Genomic DNA, 16891 nt, shown 5'->3' on the forward strand with positions numbered 1-16891 from the left:
TCTTTAAACAAGGGATGTTTAAGGGACAACCCAGGCAAACCAGTCCTCTTTGGAGGGGAAAACAAAAACCCACCCCTTTGAAATCAGGGGCAGGAAAGCACAGCTGCCACAAGGAGCTGGAGACCAGGTGCAGCAGCAAGTGAATGTCACAAACTGTCCAAAGCAGGGGGGATTCCCATTGTTCCTGGAGCTCCTGTGGGAGCAGGAGTGGCCAGCACCTGATGCCTGGCAAGTTGCTCATCCACCAGGGCCAGGCACTCACCCCCAGGAAAAAAGGGGTGAAATGTTAAATCCTCAGGGCAGAGCACCACAGACATCATAAAACACTGTAAAAGCAAACACTTGTAAAAACAAGAAGTGTATTTTCTACAGCACCATCATATTCCTCATTTCCTGCCACAGTGACCTACCTACCTGTGCAGGCAAAGGACCCCCGTTACCAACAAATCACAGCAGTGGTTTCTGCCCCAAAAAAAACACACCTAGCCATTCAACAAAACACCCAGCTGCAACATTTCTCTGCTGCTTCTATTCCTTACCCTGTCCTAAATGAAGGAAAAGGCTATGAAATGCTATGACATGTCCTGCTATATGCACAGACACTCCTCCTGGGCCAAGAAGATGTCAGCAGAGGGATGACATGCTTTTCATATCCACTGACATGGGCAGAACATGTGCCACAAACATCCTCATAAAACAAAACCCTTTTGGGAAAATCACTGCTTGCTCTTCTTGCCTGCCAGCAGAATGTATCTTACATACCCGTGCTCGTTCCCACTGCGTGGCTATAAAGTTTCACATCCTGTAAATACACAGCTAGCTCTTGCCTGCCAGCAGAATGTATCTTACCATGCTGGTTCCCACTGCGTGGCTATAAAGTTTCACATCCTGTAAATACACAGCTAGACATGAAAATATCAACTCGTTCTGTGTGTCTTCTCACTCTTCCCTTTACAGCCAGTGCCAGCACCATGGTAATTCAAACACTCTGACTTGGGATTCCTTTCTGGCAAGTGCTTACACTAAATTTAAATAAGGCAGGCTTGGCCCGAAGCCAGCCTACAGAAGGTGGGTTTTCCTTTGTCTCAGTAATGCAGGAAGCAAAACAGCTACAAAGAGAGCCAGAGGATGATGAGGATGAGGAGTCTGCAGGGGGAGAAGAGAGAAAGATTAATCTGAAAATACCTTGTGACAGTTTCCAAAACAGACTTAAACAAGGAGGGGAAAGTTGGCTTGAGAGCAAAGATTGTACGCAGCAAGTGAAATACATGGAATATTTCCAGAGAGTGGATCACTGCAGAACAGCAGAGCCATTAAGGAATCTGTATCCCCAGAGCTGCACTCGCCATGCCCAGCAGCACCAGGATAATGTGGTTGTAACTCAGAGAAGCATCAGCAAACAGCAGTTTTCCTGCTCCCTGCATAATTTAGCAAAGGCACAGACACTGCTCTGTCATATTTCTCCTCCCTCAAAACAGCAGCATTACTTGTTCTGGGCTTATTGTGGTGCTGGTTTGGATTTATTTTTTTTTTTCCTTTAAGAGAGATCTCTGGATTAAGCAACCTTTTTATTTAAATAGCAGCCCAGGTTCATTGGTTCAGAGCAACCCTGAAAGCCAGATAGCTCCAAACAGTGTCAGATTTCAGTAACAGCTTCAATGAGAACACCTTGGCACACATCCCTGCACAACAGCATCGATGTGCCTGGAAAACCTCGAGAGTTCATACCCCATTTAACACTAGCAGGAATTCAGTGGTCAGTTTTCAGAAGTACAGGGGCATCAGAAGATGACAGTCTCCCTACACACCAGGCTGTGCCACCAGCACAACCAACTGCAAAAGTAGCTGGATTTCGATTTAGTAGTAGGAGAGCAGCTGTGCAGCTATTCCTGCTCAGAGGTGCTCCTGCACACCCATGTGAGCTGTGCACCTTCACCTGGGACACATCAACTTTGCCTAGTAAGAGAAATTGCTTTTAAAGTGAGGCAGTGAGAGATACTGTTAGAAAGTTCAGGATTAATCCTGGCTCAGGGCCTACATTTACACCCCTTCTGGAAGGAGAGGACTGGGATCAGTAGGTCTGCAGCTACAGAGCAGCCCTGGACAAGTATCTGCCTGTCAGCTCCCCACAGCCACGGGATTCCTCCTCCTCCATCTCCTGTATCTGCATTAATTTCACGCAGCACCAATTCATCCAAACCTCCTGCTCTGCCACACTCTGATCTGGGAGCTGCACCCATCCCATGGCCACCTTCTCCCCAGGGAGCTGCCAGCTCCTCAGGAGTGCTGGGATCCCCCAGCAGAAGCAAGCCAAGGCCTGCCAGGTCAGAGCCACTGGAGGAGGTCAAGTGCCAAACTCCTGGCAACACCTCTCCTGCAGGATTTGTCACCTCCCATCTAATTCTTAGCAAGCAGGAGAGCTGCTGGAAGAGTGAGCTCAGGTGCAGCACTGCCTGAGCAGCCCAGGCTTTCATCCAGACACAGAAACAGGTTTTTACCCAGAAACAAACAGGTTTTCACCCAGAAACACCCTTGTCAGAGCAAGGGGCAGAAGTCCTGTGCACGGCAGGGCTCTGCATGCACCTAACACACAGCCAGCCTGATGGTTTTTCTTCTTCAGTAGTTTTTCTTCTTTACATGGATCTTTAAGATCCACCTTTCTGCCCAGCTGTTGTTTTAAACCAGACCCTCCCTGCTCACAACAAAAAACCCAAATAACCTCCACAGCCAAAATGAGAAGGTACCCAGGGCTATTTTCCAGAAGTGGAGCCTCAAATCCTTTCACAGACAGGCAGCTGCTTTCTGGGCAGGCATCCCAAATGAGCCCCCCCCCACTCATGCAGAAGAGCTCCCCTCACCACCAATTTCATCCTACTTGTGTGCACAGACAGGAATCAAACTGGAAGATAAGAATGCCCTGGCAGGGATATTGCCTGCTTGAGTTATTCAATAGCTCTGTGAGCCAACTAGGGCTTTGTTTGCTAAGCAATGACAGAGTATTCAAATTATGCTGATTAAAACCATTCAGTCAAGACATCATGCCTTTAGAAATACTGTTTGGTTTATGTTACAGCTATTTTTTTTTCCCCTCCCTGAATTCAGCAATTCAGATTGTTCCTCCAGCAAGCCAAACACACAGATGATTAAATTCTTGCACCTCCAAAGCATAAAGGCATGACAATATTTGGCCTTTTCCAGAGCAAGGTCTGAATAAATTGGAATTTTACCAGGACTCAAAGCCACTTGGATACTTCTGGACGCAAGCCAATTTCTAACCAAGACAAGAAAAAACTTCTTGGGAAAAACCAGCCCAACACACAGAGAACTTTGAAGGAGCTGGTGCTGCCAGGAGATGGGTATTAAACTACCCAATTTATTCAGATAATTTCTACAGGCTTCACTCGAGACTTTACATTTTGTATAAAGCTTTCATCACCTTCACAGGGGCAAAGCTGAAAGGGCATTTAACACAAGAATTTCATGGTAGTGATCAGCAGCACAGGGGCACTAAATCACAAACATCACAAACCTGTTAACCCTCCCAGGCAATTGCACCGAATTAAAGGTGCTTGTGGCCTCTCACTCAAATAACCCCTGTGGTTTTATTGTCTGGGAAGAGGAGTACCTTGCTTTGGGACAGCGATTTCTTGGGAAGCAGTGTCTCTGACTGGTTCTGTCCCACAGGCAAAGCCACCCAGATCCCTTCTCAACAAGGGATCTTTGCTCTTCCACGCTTGCCCTCCAGCCATCCCCTCCTGTTTCCAGCAAACTGCTGGATTATGTGCATTAAGATACACCACAAATCCCGTGGTGGCAATGTGCTCACTGCTCCTGAGCAGCAGCTCAGGGGACACATTTATCAGCAGTCCTGAAGCAGGGACAGCAGAGCACAGCCCTGACAGAGGGAAAGTCACTCCAACACCAACAGAACCATCTGTTATCTTGGGAAGAAATGTCCATGTAGTCCCAAACTAAAGAATTATTCACTGCTTTGTAACAGCTTCCCATTTTCTATCATCCAACTAGCTGTTAATAAGGGATGTGCAGCAATCCAGGACACAAATACTGTAAAATATTTGTGGAGTAACTGGCCTGGGACCTGTACAAGCATGACAGGCACATCCTGCCTGGACCAGAGCCTCTGACCAGCTTGGAGGGGATTCCTGGAGACAGGAGGAGAAAAGCCAAACAGGAGCAGGGCACAGAGCTTCTGGAAATGTTTTGACAACAGTTGAGAAGCACCACACTCTTGTTTTACCTTCAGCAAGTTTCTCTGAGTCAGCTCCCTCCCTTCAGCCCAGAGCAATCCTCACAGCTTTTTTTTCCCCTTAAACACAGCATTCCCTATAGGCTGGGAGCTAATTTATGGCAATTCATTAGGCTGTTCTAACTCGGCAACAACAATTGTTGCTGTAACTTTCTCAAATGAATTCTTCTCAAAAACACTACCCCACCCTGGCAAAAAGATAATTAAGGATCCTTTTACCTGCTCTCTGAAGATCACAGGGCAGATGCTGTCAGACAGGTTTGCTTTCTGTTCTTACCAATTTCAGCAGCAATTCACCTCTCCTAATCCCATTCTGAGTATCAGGCACTCACACAGACATTAAAATGAAAAAAAGAGGATTACTGTAACCACCCAGGTAGCAGCTTTAGTTGGGACAGAGCTTGCAAGACACAACTGAATGAGTCAGGATGAGTTGCTCTCCCTAAAATCTGAAGGACTGTTCCTCTGAAGTCCTCCTGGCCTTCCAAATATTTGCTTGGGGTTTCCTTTAAATGCAGAGTTTCCTTGTGGAATGGCGAGCATGCAGAGCACATTCCTCTGCTAAGTGTCTTCTCCAAAATTGGGGTAAATACCAGCACATTCCTGCCCAGCTCACACAAACAGTTTGGATTCTAATGGCAGGAGCAGTCTGGAAGGACAGCTGTGGCCTTGCTGCTGGATTTCACCAAAACCAAAGACACAACTGATTTTGTGCTCTGTTAATCAATATAATTAATCTCCCCCAGTGAACACATTTATCCCAGTAAATGGTTGCTCTAAACTGTATTATTTAGACAAAAGGGGAGTTGTAACCATGCCAGAAGGTTCTTACAGGTAAAAAACATATCCTGCATGAAAAAAAGCAATGATTTGTAGTAATGAAGCCATTGCTAATGTTATATTAGTGTCATATTAGAACTGAGAATTTACTGGACAGTGGCAAATTTGAATTTAATTAAATTTTTCTTCCTGTCTTTCCCCATCCTCCCTTTGGACATGGGTGTCACAGCTGCAGAGAAATTGCTGGCTTGAAATAATTGCCCAGTGAAAAGGCAAACACAAAACTTTCAAAACCTTTTGTCCTTGAGAAGGGCACAAAGCACCATCAATAAATCCCCTGGAATCCTTCCTTCCACCAGGGTAAGGTGCTATGCCTTACCCAACATCCTGCTTAGGCACAAAAAAAACCCCAGTTTCAAGCAAAAGGAAGTCACCATAGCCCAGAAGCTAAGCGGCACACAGACACTGCTAAAAATACAAATATATATTTTTACAGCCCAAGACAGTCATTAGGACAGACATGCTAATGAGGAATTGCATTAAAACTACAAAAAAGTCCACGCCTTGGATCGTGCCAGTAAGGCTGGGCCAAGATTAATCTGCCTCAAAGCCTCTGCTCTGCCCTGAACACCCTTCTGGTTTTTCAAGCCAAAACCATGGTTTTTTCCAGGCCACCCTGGAGCCTGGCAGGGATTTTTATCTACAAATTCCCCACCACAGCATCCCCACAGCCAGCTTGGACCTGCTTCCTCAGCTCTGTGCCATCACACTCCTCCTCACCCCGCACCAAGGAGCTCTCCTGCCTGCAGGTTTGCCCCATCCAACATTTGTCATAGGTTTTCTGCCCTGCCCTGTGCACACCCCCTTTCTTTGATGTTCATCTGCAGCCCCAGCCTGTGCTGTGAAGAGCCCCCTCGACTCAGAATTGCAGCCCTTAAACTGATTTACTCTGGGCTACTACACATGCTGCTGCAAGAACTCTCAACTCCTCAAAAACACAGGAAAAACAGATTTTGCTTTGATTTTCCATGATTTTGCTCCCCATGCACAAATATCTTCCATATTCTATGCAGAATTGACTTCTGAACTTCAAGTCCCAAGCCTTGGGGACCACCTCTCACATTCCACAATCAAAGGTGAGGCTTGCAAACTTGCAGAATTTCTCAGGATAAAAAAAAACCATCCCAGAATTAAGATGAGCTAATTCCAAAGGCCTTTCCTGCTGTTTCTGGGGAGTAAATGATGCTAAAGCAACATGATAACCAGCATCAGGGCTGACACTGAGAGCTCCAGAGCCCAGACAAAGCCTGCAAAGAGCCAGTGCTGTCAGGGACTGGATGGGACATGAGAAGTCTCTCCAGCCTGAGGTGATGGGCACTGCTGCTGAAAGCAAATCTTCCACCTGTTTTAGCCCCAGAGGAAGAAAGCAGACTGCACACAGGTGTTATCATTCATCTACTACAAACTTCCTCATCAGACACCACCTCCTCCTCCTCCCAAACCTTTCATTCTTGTCCAAAAGCATTATCAGCTGCTTTGGGCAGAGCAGTACCTAGAGTGTTATCAGACATCTTTCTCTCTACAACAGGAATTTCCACTCCTGGCTGCTCTGGGAGCCCTGAACCCCCTCCCCAGGCCTGGGAGGGGCCCTGTGGTTTGCTGGCTCCAGGGCTCAGGACTGGAAGTGCTGGGTGGAGCAGCTGGAGATGATGCCAGGCAGAGATCCCCCCTCCCCTCCATCCAGAGCTCACACCCCCCTGCAGCACAAACCCAGCACCTCCTGAGGCTCAGCACTGCTCTCACAGGGTACCCAGAGTGGTGCTTTTACCCTGACCAGTTTTGCAGATGGAGGTGACAGGTACAAGTGATAAATACCCAGGAAAATCCATTTTAACCACAGTATGGTCTTGGCACCCTGGTGAAGCAGCACTGACATCCCTTTAGTACCAAATACTGCACAAGGATGTTGTAAAATACAACCTATGCCCTGCTGTCCTGCTCAGAGGAAACAAACATCCAATTTTCCCCTTATTCTCTCCAGTTAATTGTGTAAAATAATCTACTTGACTGTTTCTTTCAGTAGGGTGGACAGGAACATCCCAGCAGCACGGGCAGTGGCACCTCCAGCAGATGCTGTGCTTGACCCACCAGTGTGTTCTAGATGGGAATGACTGGAGTTCACACCTTGGGCTCCATCTCCTCCTCCTGATTTCAAGACTAATCCTGTGAGAAAGGAATCAGAATCTACATTTTTGCAAATAGCTTATTGGCCATTTCCTCTTGACTTCTGGTAATTCTGCACAGCCCCACTTTGCAGCCTGAGGATACAAACCCATGTGGGTAAAGGGAAGCTCTAAATACCTAAAATCTGGGGGTGTGAGGGCCAGACTCCACTGCTCTGCAGCTGGGAAGGTGTGCAGGACAACACAGCTAGGTCAGACTGAGTCTGACCTTCCTCCTCTACTCTGCTTCCTCCCACCACCCTGCTGTGCACTGAAGGCACTTACCTGCCCCACCACTGAGCAAAGCATGCCCTCTGTTTGAGATTAGCTGTTAGAACACCCGTGGCTAGGCCAACACACCTCAGTTTACCAGGGACTCCAAGCATCCAAGATTTAAAAGGCTGGACTGCAACTTGGAAATTACTGACACATTAAAAAAAAAAAATTAAATGCAACTTCTGGCACCTCAAAGCAGAGGTTTGAGCCTGCAACTATCATAAGGCATATCTCTAAAAGACTCATCATGTAGGAGTTGTGTTGGTAAACTCTCAGGAGACAGTCCCAGGCTGCAGCCTCCCACCCTGGGCAGCCACATCCCTCCTGCAGCTTCCACAGCTGAGGGAACAGAACACATCTCCCAAGTGTGTATCCTCCTGGTTTTGCACAGCTAAGGACAAGGAACGACACATCCTTCTTTGCTGATACAAAGAGCCATAAAAGCAAACACCTCTCTTGTCCCCCAAGCCTGCAGCAGGACTGCACCCTCTCTGCACAACAATGGCCAGGCTCAATCTCAGGTTTCCTTCCACTCACCTGGACTCCCGGGGTGAGAGTTCCTAAGGGTGCAGTGCCAGGCAGTTCATTCCCTGGAGCATTTCCACCCTGCTGCTCCCCACTGAACACTGCCTGCTTCGGTCCCTCCTCTGCCTGCTCTCCCCAGCTCAGTCCCACGCATGGCTCTTCTCACTCGATTGGGTTTTGTTGTGTTCCTTTTTTTTTTTCTTCCTTCCACCACACTTTGTTTTAGGAGGACAGGACTACAGAGCACCACCAGCATGCAAAAACAAAACCAAACAAGTACAACTGTGCAGAGGAAGTGGCAGACACACAGTCTGGCACACAGCACACCCTGCCACTCTGCACTCCAAAGCAGAGCTGGAGGAACAACTGTTAAAGCAAGCTGGGAGTCTGACTCCTGGTGCCACTGAAATCCCACGCAGCTCTGCTGGAGATGAGAGCAAAGATGACACACTCAAATGTATCTGAATAAACATTTGTGTCTCAGCTGCTGCAAAGCCCAGGCTCCATTCAAGTACTATGGAGGAGTTTGGAGCAGGGAAAGGGATTTCTCAGGGAGAAGAGGTGTAGCTTGCCCCAACAAGCATGTGATGCTCTGACAGGGTGTAACTACTGAAAGACAAGATGTTAATGCACTGCTAACAGAACTTTCTGTCATTAAGCATCAAAGCTACTCACACTGGGTTAAAAAAAGAGGTTCAGGCTGAGAATGAGGAGGTTAAAATTAGTCTAAACACCAGCTCCCCTGTGTTTAAAATGGAAAGAACCAAGTCAGCAGCCAAGTTAACTCCAGACAGCAAGAAAAATTCAAAGTACAAGACAGGGTTGGAGATGGATTTATATACACAGAGCAAAGACCCTTCTCCCTTCCAAATCCACCACGTACCCACATCCCCCCTTGACTAGGGGTGGACAATCAAGAAATCTCTATCCCTAAAGACCACTCCTAGTGCATCCAAAACCAACACTCCTGTGTGTAGTACTGAAGCAGTGGTCACTAAAACCCTTAAAGGTGAGCAAGGGTTGCACAGGACAAGCAAGGTCTTGTATCATGCCCAGTATGCACACAACCCTTCTCTCTTCAGGCTGACTTGATGAAGCCCATGGTGTTCTCTCCTTCCCCAGAGATAATCAGGAATCATCTAAGGGATAAACTGAACAAGCCGTGACTCTGGTGTGTTTATCAGGTTCATGCCACGACCTAGAGAAACAGCTGGCCACGTTTCCTGGTGTCTCCTGAATGCCCCAAACTAACACAACATAACATCTCACCTTCATTTCACCTCCTAATTCATGGAAACCCATCATTAGATGACTCCTCTCTCGTTTCCAGCAGACACTCACAGTGATTTTCTTGTAAGTGCAGTGAAGGCAAAGCCACAGAAAAAGAGTTCTGCTGCCAAGAGAGGCAGGCTCACACGGTCAGCACTAGGAAATACTGACAGATAAGCACGTAACTCTGTGCCAGATAATGCATCAGCCCCAAGGCTGCCAAGCAGACACCTCCTTGGAGCTTCCCATTTCTGCCTCCCATGTGAGCAAAATCAGGTGGGGCTGGAGAGGGGTTTAGGAAAGGTTACTTCTCCAAACTTTCTCTTCTATGCAACAGTTCAGACCATTAAATCAGAAAAAAGATGCAACTGATTTTCAAGGTGCTTGAGACAACAGCAGAGGTAGAAGAAATTCTGTTGCCTTGATTTAAAAAAAAAAATTTTTTGGAAGCAAGGAGGATGAACCAATTCAGGCATTCAAAATTTGCATTAGCTACACAATACATCCACATCTCTCCAACCCACTAACAAGGATGCTTACAATCAATGCCAGTTGTGTTTTAGCTGCTAAAATGTTAGATTCTATGAGCTCTCTGCTAAGCTTTTCTGACAGTGGAGGAGAAACAAGCGATTTGAAACACTTGGTCTGTTTTACCATAAAATTGAGTAATATGGTCCCCATTAGAAGGATTCCTACTGCACATCCCTGTACAGTTCCCACGCTTCTCAGTTCTGCTCCACATGCAGCTATCCTACGTGGTGCAGTCATGTTACTGAGAGAGTTTATTAAGATTTTGGTCATTTAAAATTTGCTTTTAGCCAGGCCCTGCTGTCAGGCAGCATTCCTGCAAAGACACTTCCTTGGTATTATGCACAAGAGGGAATTCGGTGTCTGGGGAGTTAAATATGCTGAAATTGCTGGATCTGCAATCCAGAGGGGTTTGCAGTTTGTTTTCTAAATGAGGAACAGAAGTCTAAACTAAGACAGAGTAGGGATAAAGTGTGAGAAGAAAGTAAGAAGCACTCTCCATGCACTAGAGACAGCCTGGAGATCCTCCTAAGCTCCAGACACAGATTTTTCCATCATTATCACCTTCAGAAACAAACACCATGATAGATCATGTCAATGTTTAATCTTAAACATGCACACCCCTACTTTTTCCCCCGTCTTTTGAGATACAAGACATTTTATCTTTACATGAACTGCTTTCTTTCCTGGTTGGACTCAGCCCCTTGCACAACAGCTACCAGATGTGTACATCTGCTTTCCATAACATCCAAGCAGGACTGCAAGGATGGATGCAGGACCTGTGTTCCCATAACCTACACATTTAGCACTGCAATGCCTCTAGAGGAATTCTGTCACATAAAACCCCTCAGTGTGCTGTGGTCTCAGCCCAAGGCTGCATTTCAGGTGGCAGCCTCCCTCTGTGCCATGCCCAATCCATAACAATGACTCTGCCTAACTCCTCTCCTTTCCTCCTGTTCTTCTAGACCCTTCTCCAGCTTTCCAACCTGAGTTTTCCTCCTGCTCTAAAGCATCCTCCCACTATAGCTATCATCCTTACATAAAACCCAAGCACAGAGTGCAATGAGCATGACCAGGCAAAATTATTCCACAGGTTCTGACTGCAAAGCAACATCCTCTGCTGTGCTCTCAGGGCAGGCTGACTACAGTGAAAACACTCCCCCAGAATACCCACTGATTATATTTTTATTACTTTCAGGTTTCTTTCTAAACCAGACAAAGTGGTCTCTGTCCCCAAATACTTCTAATGCCTCTCCAAGTGCTTCTAGGACTGGCTGGGAAAGGAGGGAAACGATGTCCAACTTCTGCTGATCTGTTTAACATACTATTTAAAAATAATTGAATATTCCAGGCATCTGTTTCCTAATCTTATCCTTCACTTCAAAGAGGGGAAAAAATCAGCCAGATCATTTATTCATAAAGCTGGAACACCTGCCAACTGGTATTTCAGTAAAACTTCAATTTCATATCTCTAAAAGCATATTAAATATAGTATTCCAGTGAGGTACTTCTTTAAAACTCCAGGCCAACTTCTGGTATTAGGATTCCCACTCACTTCAGGAGGGTGAAGATTTTGTCAATTTTGTATTCTTTGTTGCTTGATTTTCCATAGGAATTTTCAGGACTGAAAGCTTTGAAAGCAATCTCTTTCCTGGGAAGCTCTTTGCAGACAGAAACCTTCTATGAGATCTTTTATTTTGATACCACACAGCAATAATAACCAAGACCATGCAGAAAAACGGGTCTGTGTATGTGCTTTGTTTCTGCTTTCAAGTACACTTGGGTTTGTTTCCAATGCAACACAGGGTAAATGGATTTGTTTCTAAACCATCTCTCCCCTACACTGGGATCTGAAAAAAAAAAAAGGATTAATTGTATAAAAGAGATTTATATACAGGGAGATTAACCAGCCTATGGAACTCTCTTTCAAAGGAACTAAAGATAACTCAGACATTAGCATGAGAAAAACTGTAGGGCTACATTTCTTACATATATTAAAGGGTTTTACATGCCCATCTCCCACTGCAAAGGCACAGCCACACAGCAGAGCCTGCCCAGGCTGTGACCACTGGAACTGATCACTGCTGATCCATAACTGCAGTAATTGATCACCTGCATTCTCCAAGGCCAACATGCAGCAGCTGAAATTATTCTTTTGGCTCAATAACTCCACCACACCACCTCAACACACACCTAAAGGGTCTGAAAAAGTTCAGCTGTGAACTTGAGGAGTGCAGCAGTGACCAATCCTGTCCTGGCAGAGGAATGAAGGGCCTGGCTGGTCCAGGCCTCCATACATTTGAGTTCTGGGGCATCTTGGCAAACACTCTGGGACAATAGTTTTTATAATAATTGGTTAAACTGACAGATAACCCCAGTAGAACTGCATTTTCTTCTACCCCTTCAGCATCCCCCTTCTTCTGCACTGAAGTTTTGACAACTGCAGAAAATCTGAAGCTCTTGTCAGCTCTACATACAGCTGACCCACTGAGAGTTTAGGCTCTAAACAAAGAGGCCATCACATGAAAGAATTTCCTTTCCTGACACTGCCCTGTAAATAGTCTACACAGAAAACAAAGGACCAAAATTACAGTTTGCATGTATTCCATGTGCACTCTATGTTTTTCAAAAATTACTAGAATTCTGAAGGAATTATGGTTTAAATGTTTGTTGTGTTGCTTTAAATAACAAAAGAAAACAAAATTCCCTCCCTTCTCTAACCTATGTCATTTAAGCACAGAACTGTTAACCATTGCTGAAAGCACTGATGCATTATGACTTGGGGCAAGAGGAAAGCTTAATGCTTTGAAATGGCTGCAACCAAACAATAGCAGCTTTGCCCAGTGGGTTTTCAACATTACACTGGAAGCAAATTGCTCAGCTGCTCAAAAAAATAAGATATGCACGCTCCAAACTGGCCAAGGAATTGTTCCTACAACTAAACACTGTCACACATTGTCACTACTGGTGACATACACAAGATAAGGATGTAAAAGATGCCCAGTGACCTATTTCCTGCCCAGGACACTTGACTGAGTCATTCTCAGCAAATAGTTTTAAGTATTGCCCAATCTTGCAGCATATGGCATGTGCTGGTTTATCTGAAGCCTGATTACAAATGTCAAGGTGCCAAGCCCAAGCCTCCCATCAGTCCTCCTTGTGATGATATGGTGGTCTGAAAACCTTGATCTTTCTTTATCTCCCTTGCAGGGGGGGTGTGCTCTGCAGCTGTCCTCAGCTGCTCAGAAACCCTTAAATCAAAATACAGCTGCTTTATGAAAGCTGTTGTCTGCAGGCAACTCTTCACAGTCGCTCTGCAATCAGTTTCCATGTTAAGCACAAAAACTGTTTCACTGTGATAATCCTGTTTGAAATAAACACAACAGGAATCAAAACATAGTATTAGCCCCTTAGAGAATTTGCTATTTTATTCTTTATGTTTTGGTATATAATCCAAGAGGAAAGGTCTGAAATGTGCTTTAACCACACGGTTCTCACAGCAAAGGAACTCAAGAAGAGATGTAACTTCTATTGTCATATAACAAAACACACACTGCCTTTCCTTCTCCTTGGCACCCTTGGAAGGGGTGACCCAAGCTGGCTCCTGTGCTGGTGTGCCACTCCTCTGGGCTGGCTGTGCCACCCAGCTCAGAGCTCAGGCAGAGCCTGGTGCTGCTCCTGAGCTGGATCTGTCACCCTCAGCCCCTCTCACCCATGGAACTGGACTGGCTCCAACAACAAACTCAAAAATATTCCCAAAAGGAATGAAAATCTACACAGAAAAGTCCAAAAATTAGTTAAGTCAGGCAGTTCCAGTCAGATGACATCCCCTTCAGCTTTGCTCCTCTGGATATTACAGCCAGGCCAGGCTTATAGAAAGTAGTGCCACCTTCCTGGGGAGCCCACCCGACAACCACAGGACCCAGAAATCATTTCACACAAATTGTAGCTCCTCTTCTACCGGTTTTCCCAGGCTGGCCTGTGCAACACCACATCTAAATAAAAGTTTTTTCTGACCCCTGGGAGTGAGCAGCTCTGCGTGGCAGCCAGGGCACACTGCTGTGCAAGGCTCAGGGATCACCAAGCCCATGGCACCCAGTCCCAGAAGACACAGGGGTGCAGGGTGCTAATTCAGAGCTACCTTCCTGTGCCCAAAATCACACATCAGCCCACTCTGGGGAGTACAATCAAGGTTTCCCTGGTTTCCAGACAGCCACGACTCCCCCCCTCCCTTTTTGCTACTCTTCATATTCCTGTAACTGCTGTAACACAGCATCCTGGGAGAGGGGAAAAAAGCAAACAAAAGACATTATAGCCAATTTGTATGGAAAATCAATTAAGTTCAGACATCTCATTAACCTTCTAACCTGCTTATCCCCCAGCTTTAATTTACACTACTGCCTGCAAATGGATTTGACACATTGGCCCACCACTTCCCTGGGAAGGTGCAACAGGCACGAACAGAGTTCTTGGATCCCAGAATACTCCATTTGTCCAGGTCCTTCCCTCCCTCCTCCCTGCCATTCACTCAATGCTAAGAAGCACTGGAGGAAGAAAATAGGATACAGAAAATATGCAAGAGCCCTTTCAGAATCATGTGAGCCCTGCAGTGGGCCTCCTTTTTTACCTTCTGTTGCTTTAATTACCAGAAACTACGAGCAGAATTGCCTGAACCAAGAATGCCCAACCATGGCCACATCAGCAGAGTCCCACAGTGGTGGCAAAGCTACACTCACAGGAGTCCTCTCACACCACATTTCACATCACCACACACTGTCACAAGACTGAGCCAGATAACACACACTGAAAAATCAGCCACAGGTTCTGGTTTTTTTATGTTATAGCACAAAGTCTAGGAAAGAGCCCTGATTTCTGTAGCTGAGGTGCATTTACAACCTTTACTCTGGGGATCTCTATAGCAATTTCATCTCACTGCCCAGAAAACACCCAGCTTCAGAGAGCACAGCCCCAGCACTCCCACAGGAAACCAGAGAAAAATGGTCACCTGCATCTTAGACCTCAGGAATTCGTTCACTCCTGTCATGTTTTCATAATTATGGAATTCCAGAGCTTGTTAACACACTGAAAAGGTTTCTGTACAGTCTCTTCTGCATATTTCTAAAGGACTGAGGAACAAACTCTTAACAAGGGTTTTCACATGTTCAGTGCAGCAGAATCAAGTAAAAAGATCAAGTCTGATGTGGCTGCACCCATGCAAGTCCAAGGGAATCAGGAAGATGGATCTCCCTGTAAAACAGACCAACCCTTTAAATCCATGCTGGTGCAGGAAAGATAAATCTTTCCAATGCAAGCACTGGTAACTTCTGCAAATAAGCTCTTCAAAAGGAGAAAGAGGGGCAGCTCCAAGAAAGTAATTTTTAAAAAGCAAAGAACACAAGTGAAAAAAAAATCACATACATTTTTCTAAACATATGTTCCTGCCTCTGTATGAGGCAGGCATAACTAAAGCACTGCAGCTTTCCCCAGCCTGCAGACACAGCTCTCCAGCCAGTGCCCCTGCGGCTGCTGAAAGATTTCCCAAGTTATAGCCAAGTAAAAATTGATTAAAGCCTTGACTACTCCACTGCAGCTATTGGGAATCCAGCAAAAGTTGCAAGAATGAGCTCAGCTGCTCTTTGCTTCCCATTAGGCAAAACTCTAAATAAAGGCAGTGCTTAAAGAACACAATCCCCTAAAGGAAAAATCAACAGCCCCCCTGGCAGCAGCTGTGCTCTGCCCTGTTCCAGCAGAGACACAAATACTTTCGTATGGATCTGTGCCTGAAAACCAGCACAGCACAGAAGGTGAGGGCTGGACCCTGCTGGAAACACTGTTCTAAAAAGCTCCTCACCTGCTCTCTCTCTGCATCTCACCCTCTGGCACTCTCAAACTTGTTTCCAAGAGCGATGTGTTCAACATTTACAGTTTTCAGCTGCATTCAGCAAGGCTGTGCTCATTTAGCCAAGCACCCACCTAGTCCCATCTATATAAAAAAAGGCAGCAGTGAGGTCAAAGGTAAAGTATTACCTTATTCTGTATCATAGCAATGATAGGTCAGAAAGCCCAGTCTGAAAGCACACAGTGCTCAGTGTAATTGAGACTGATATCAAGTGCCAGGCAACCAGAAATCTCATCCTTGTTAATGCAGCAGGTCCTAAGTGAAGTTAATTTCAATTTAGTTTAAACCCATGGAATGGAAGTCAAATTTAAACACTCAAGGGAAAAAAAAAAAAAAAAGGAGAATTTTCTCAAAATAGGTAGCTCTGGACTTAAAAATGCCACAGGGGAGAGGGAAGATGCCTGTCAGGGTATCAGGTCTGCAGAGAACCCGCGGGCGGAAGAAGGAGGCGAGAGGAAACGCACGGAGAACAATACTGGGAAAGGGGCTATTCCGGGCAAGAGGGAGAACGCGAGGCCAAGCCGGGCAGGGAAACAAGTGTAACAAAGGCAGAGGAAGGGCTTCCTCGCCCGGCAGGCAGCGCTTTCTGTCCGGCTGCCTGCCCGCATCCCTGGCGGACCCTGCGCCGGGGCTGAGCCCAGCGCTGCTCCCCTCCCTTCTGAAGGGGCAGATGCCCAGACCGGTGTGTCTGCGCTGCCTGGCACAGGGAAAGAGCCCGGGGATGCCCCACGGAACGAGGCTGGGGATGCTGTCAGCTCCCACAGCCAGGCGCTGGCCATCGCCCCAGCCAGAGCAGCTCCCCTCACAGCATCCCATTGGGAATTTCACCCTCCCCGAGAGACTCCGGCTTGGCTTTTCCCGGCGGCGCCGGGCTCCTCCATCCCCCGAACTTGAGCCGGGCGCTGCGCACTGCCACACGGCGGGGGGACCCGGGGCACCGCTCCGCATCCATCCATCCCCCTCCGCAGCCGCATCCCGCATCCCGCCCGCAGAACAATGCACCGCCCTGCCCGGCCTTACCTCGGCGGGGGCCCCGCGGTGCGGGCAGCCCGGGAGGGGGCTGCCGGCCGAGCCCAGCCCGGCCCCGCCGCCGCTCCGCCGAGCATCCACCCGCGGCTCCGCAGC

The 16891-nt window shown here is 46.8% G+C and overlaps 1 protein-coding gene across 4 annotated transcripts in view; it reads right to left on the reverse strand.

Moving 5' to 3' along the window:
- The window catches only part of FRMD4B (FERM domain containing 4B), a 132975-nt gene that overhangs the window by 108156 nt on the left and 7928 nt on the right, over nucleotides 1-16891 (reverse strand). The window contains exon 1 of one of the 4 annotated variants that reach the window (XM_039695383.1): nucleotides 16787-16860. The exons of 2 other annotated variants lie outside the window; for them this stretch is intronic. Coding sequence is in view for 1 of the 2 variants with exons in the window: in XM_039695381.1 (XP_039551315.1) it covers nucleotides 9340-9345 (6 nt within the window). In the remaining variant the exon portion in view is untranslated. Of the gene's footprint in view, nucleotides 1-9339; nucleotides 9361-16786; nucleotides 16861-16891 lie in introns of those variants that run through there. One more of the 4 variants, XM_039695381.1, reaches the window with a different exon arrangement.

The sequence above is a fragment of the Passer montanus genome, unplaced genomic scaffold (genome assembly GCF_014805655.1).
Source record: "Passer montanus isolate IOZ18808 unplaced genomic scaffold, ASM1480565v1 scaffold9, whole genome shotgun sequence".
Lineage (NCBI taxonomy): Eukaryota > Metazoa > Chordata > Aves > Passeriformes > Passeridae > Passer > Passer montanus.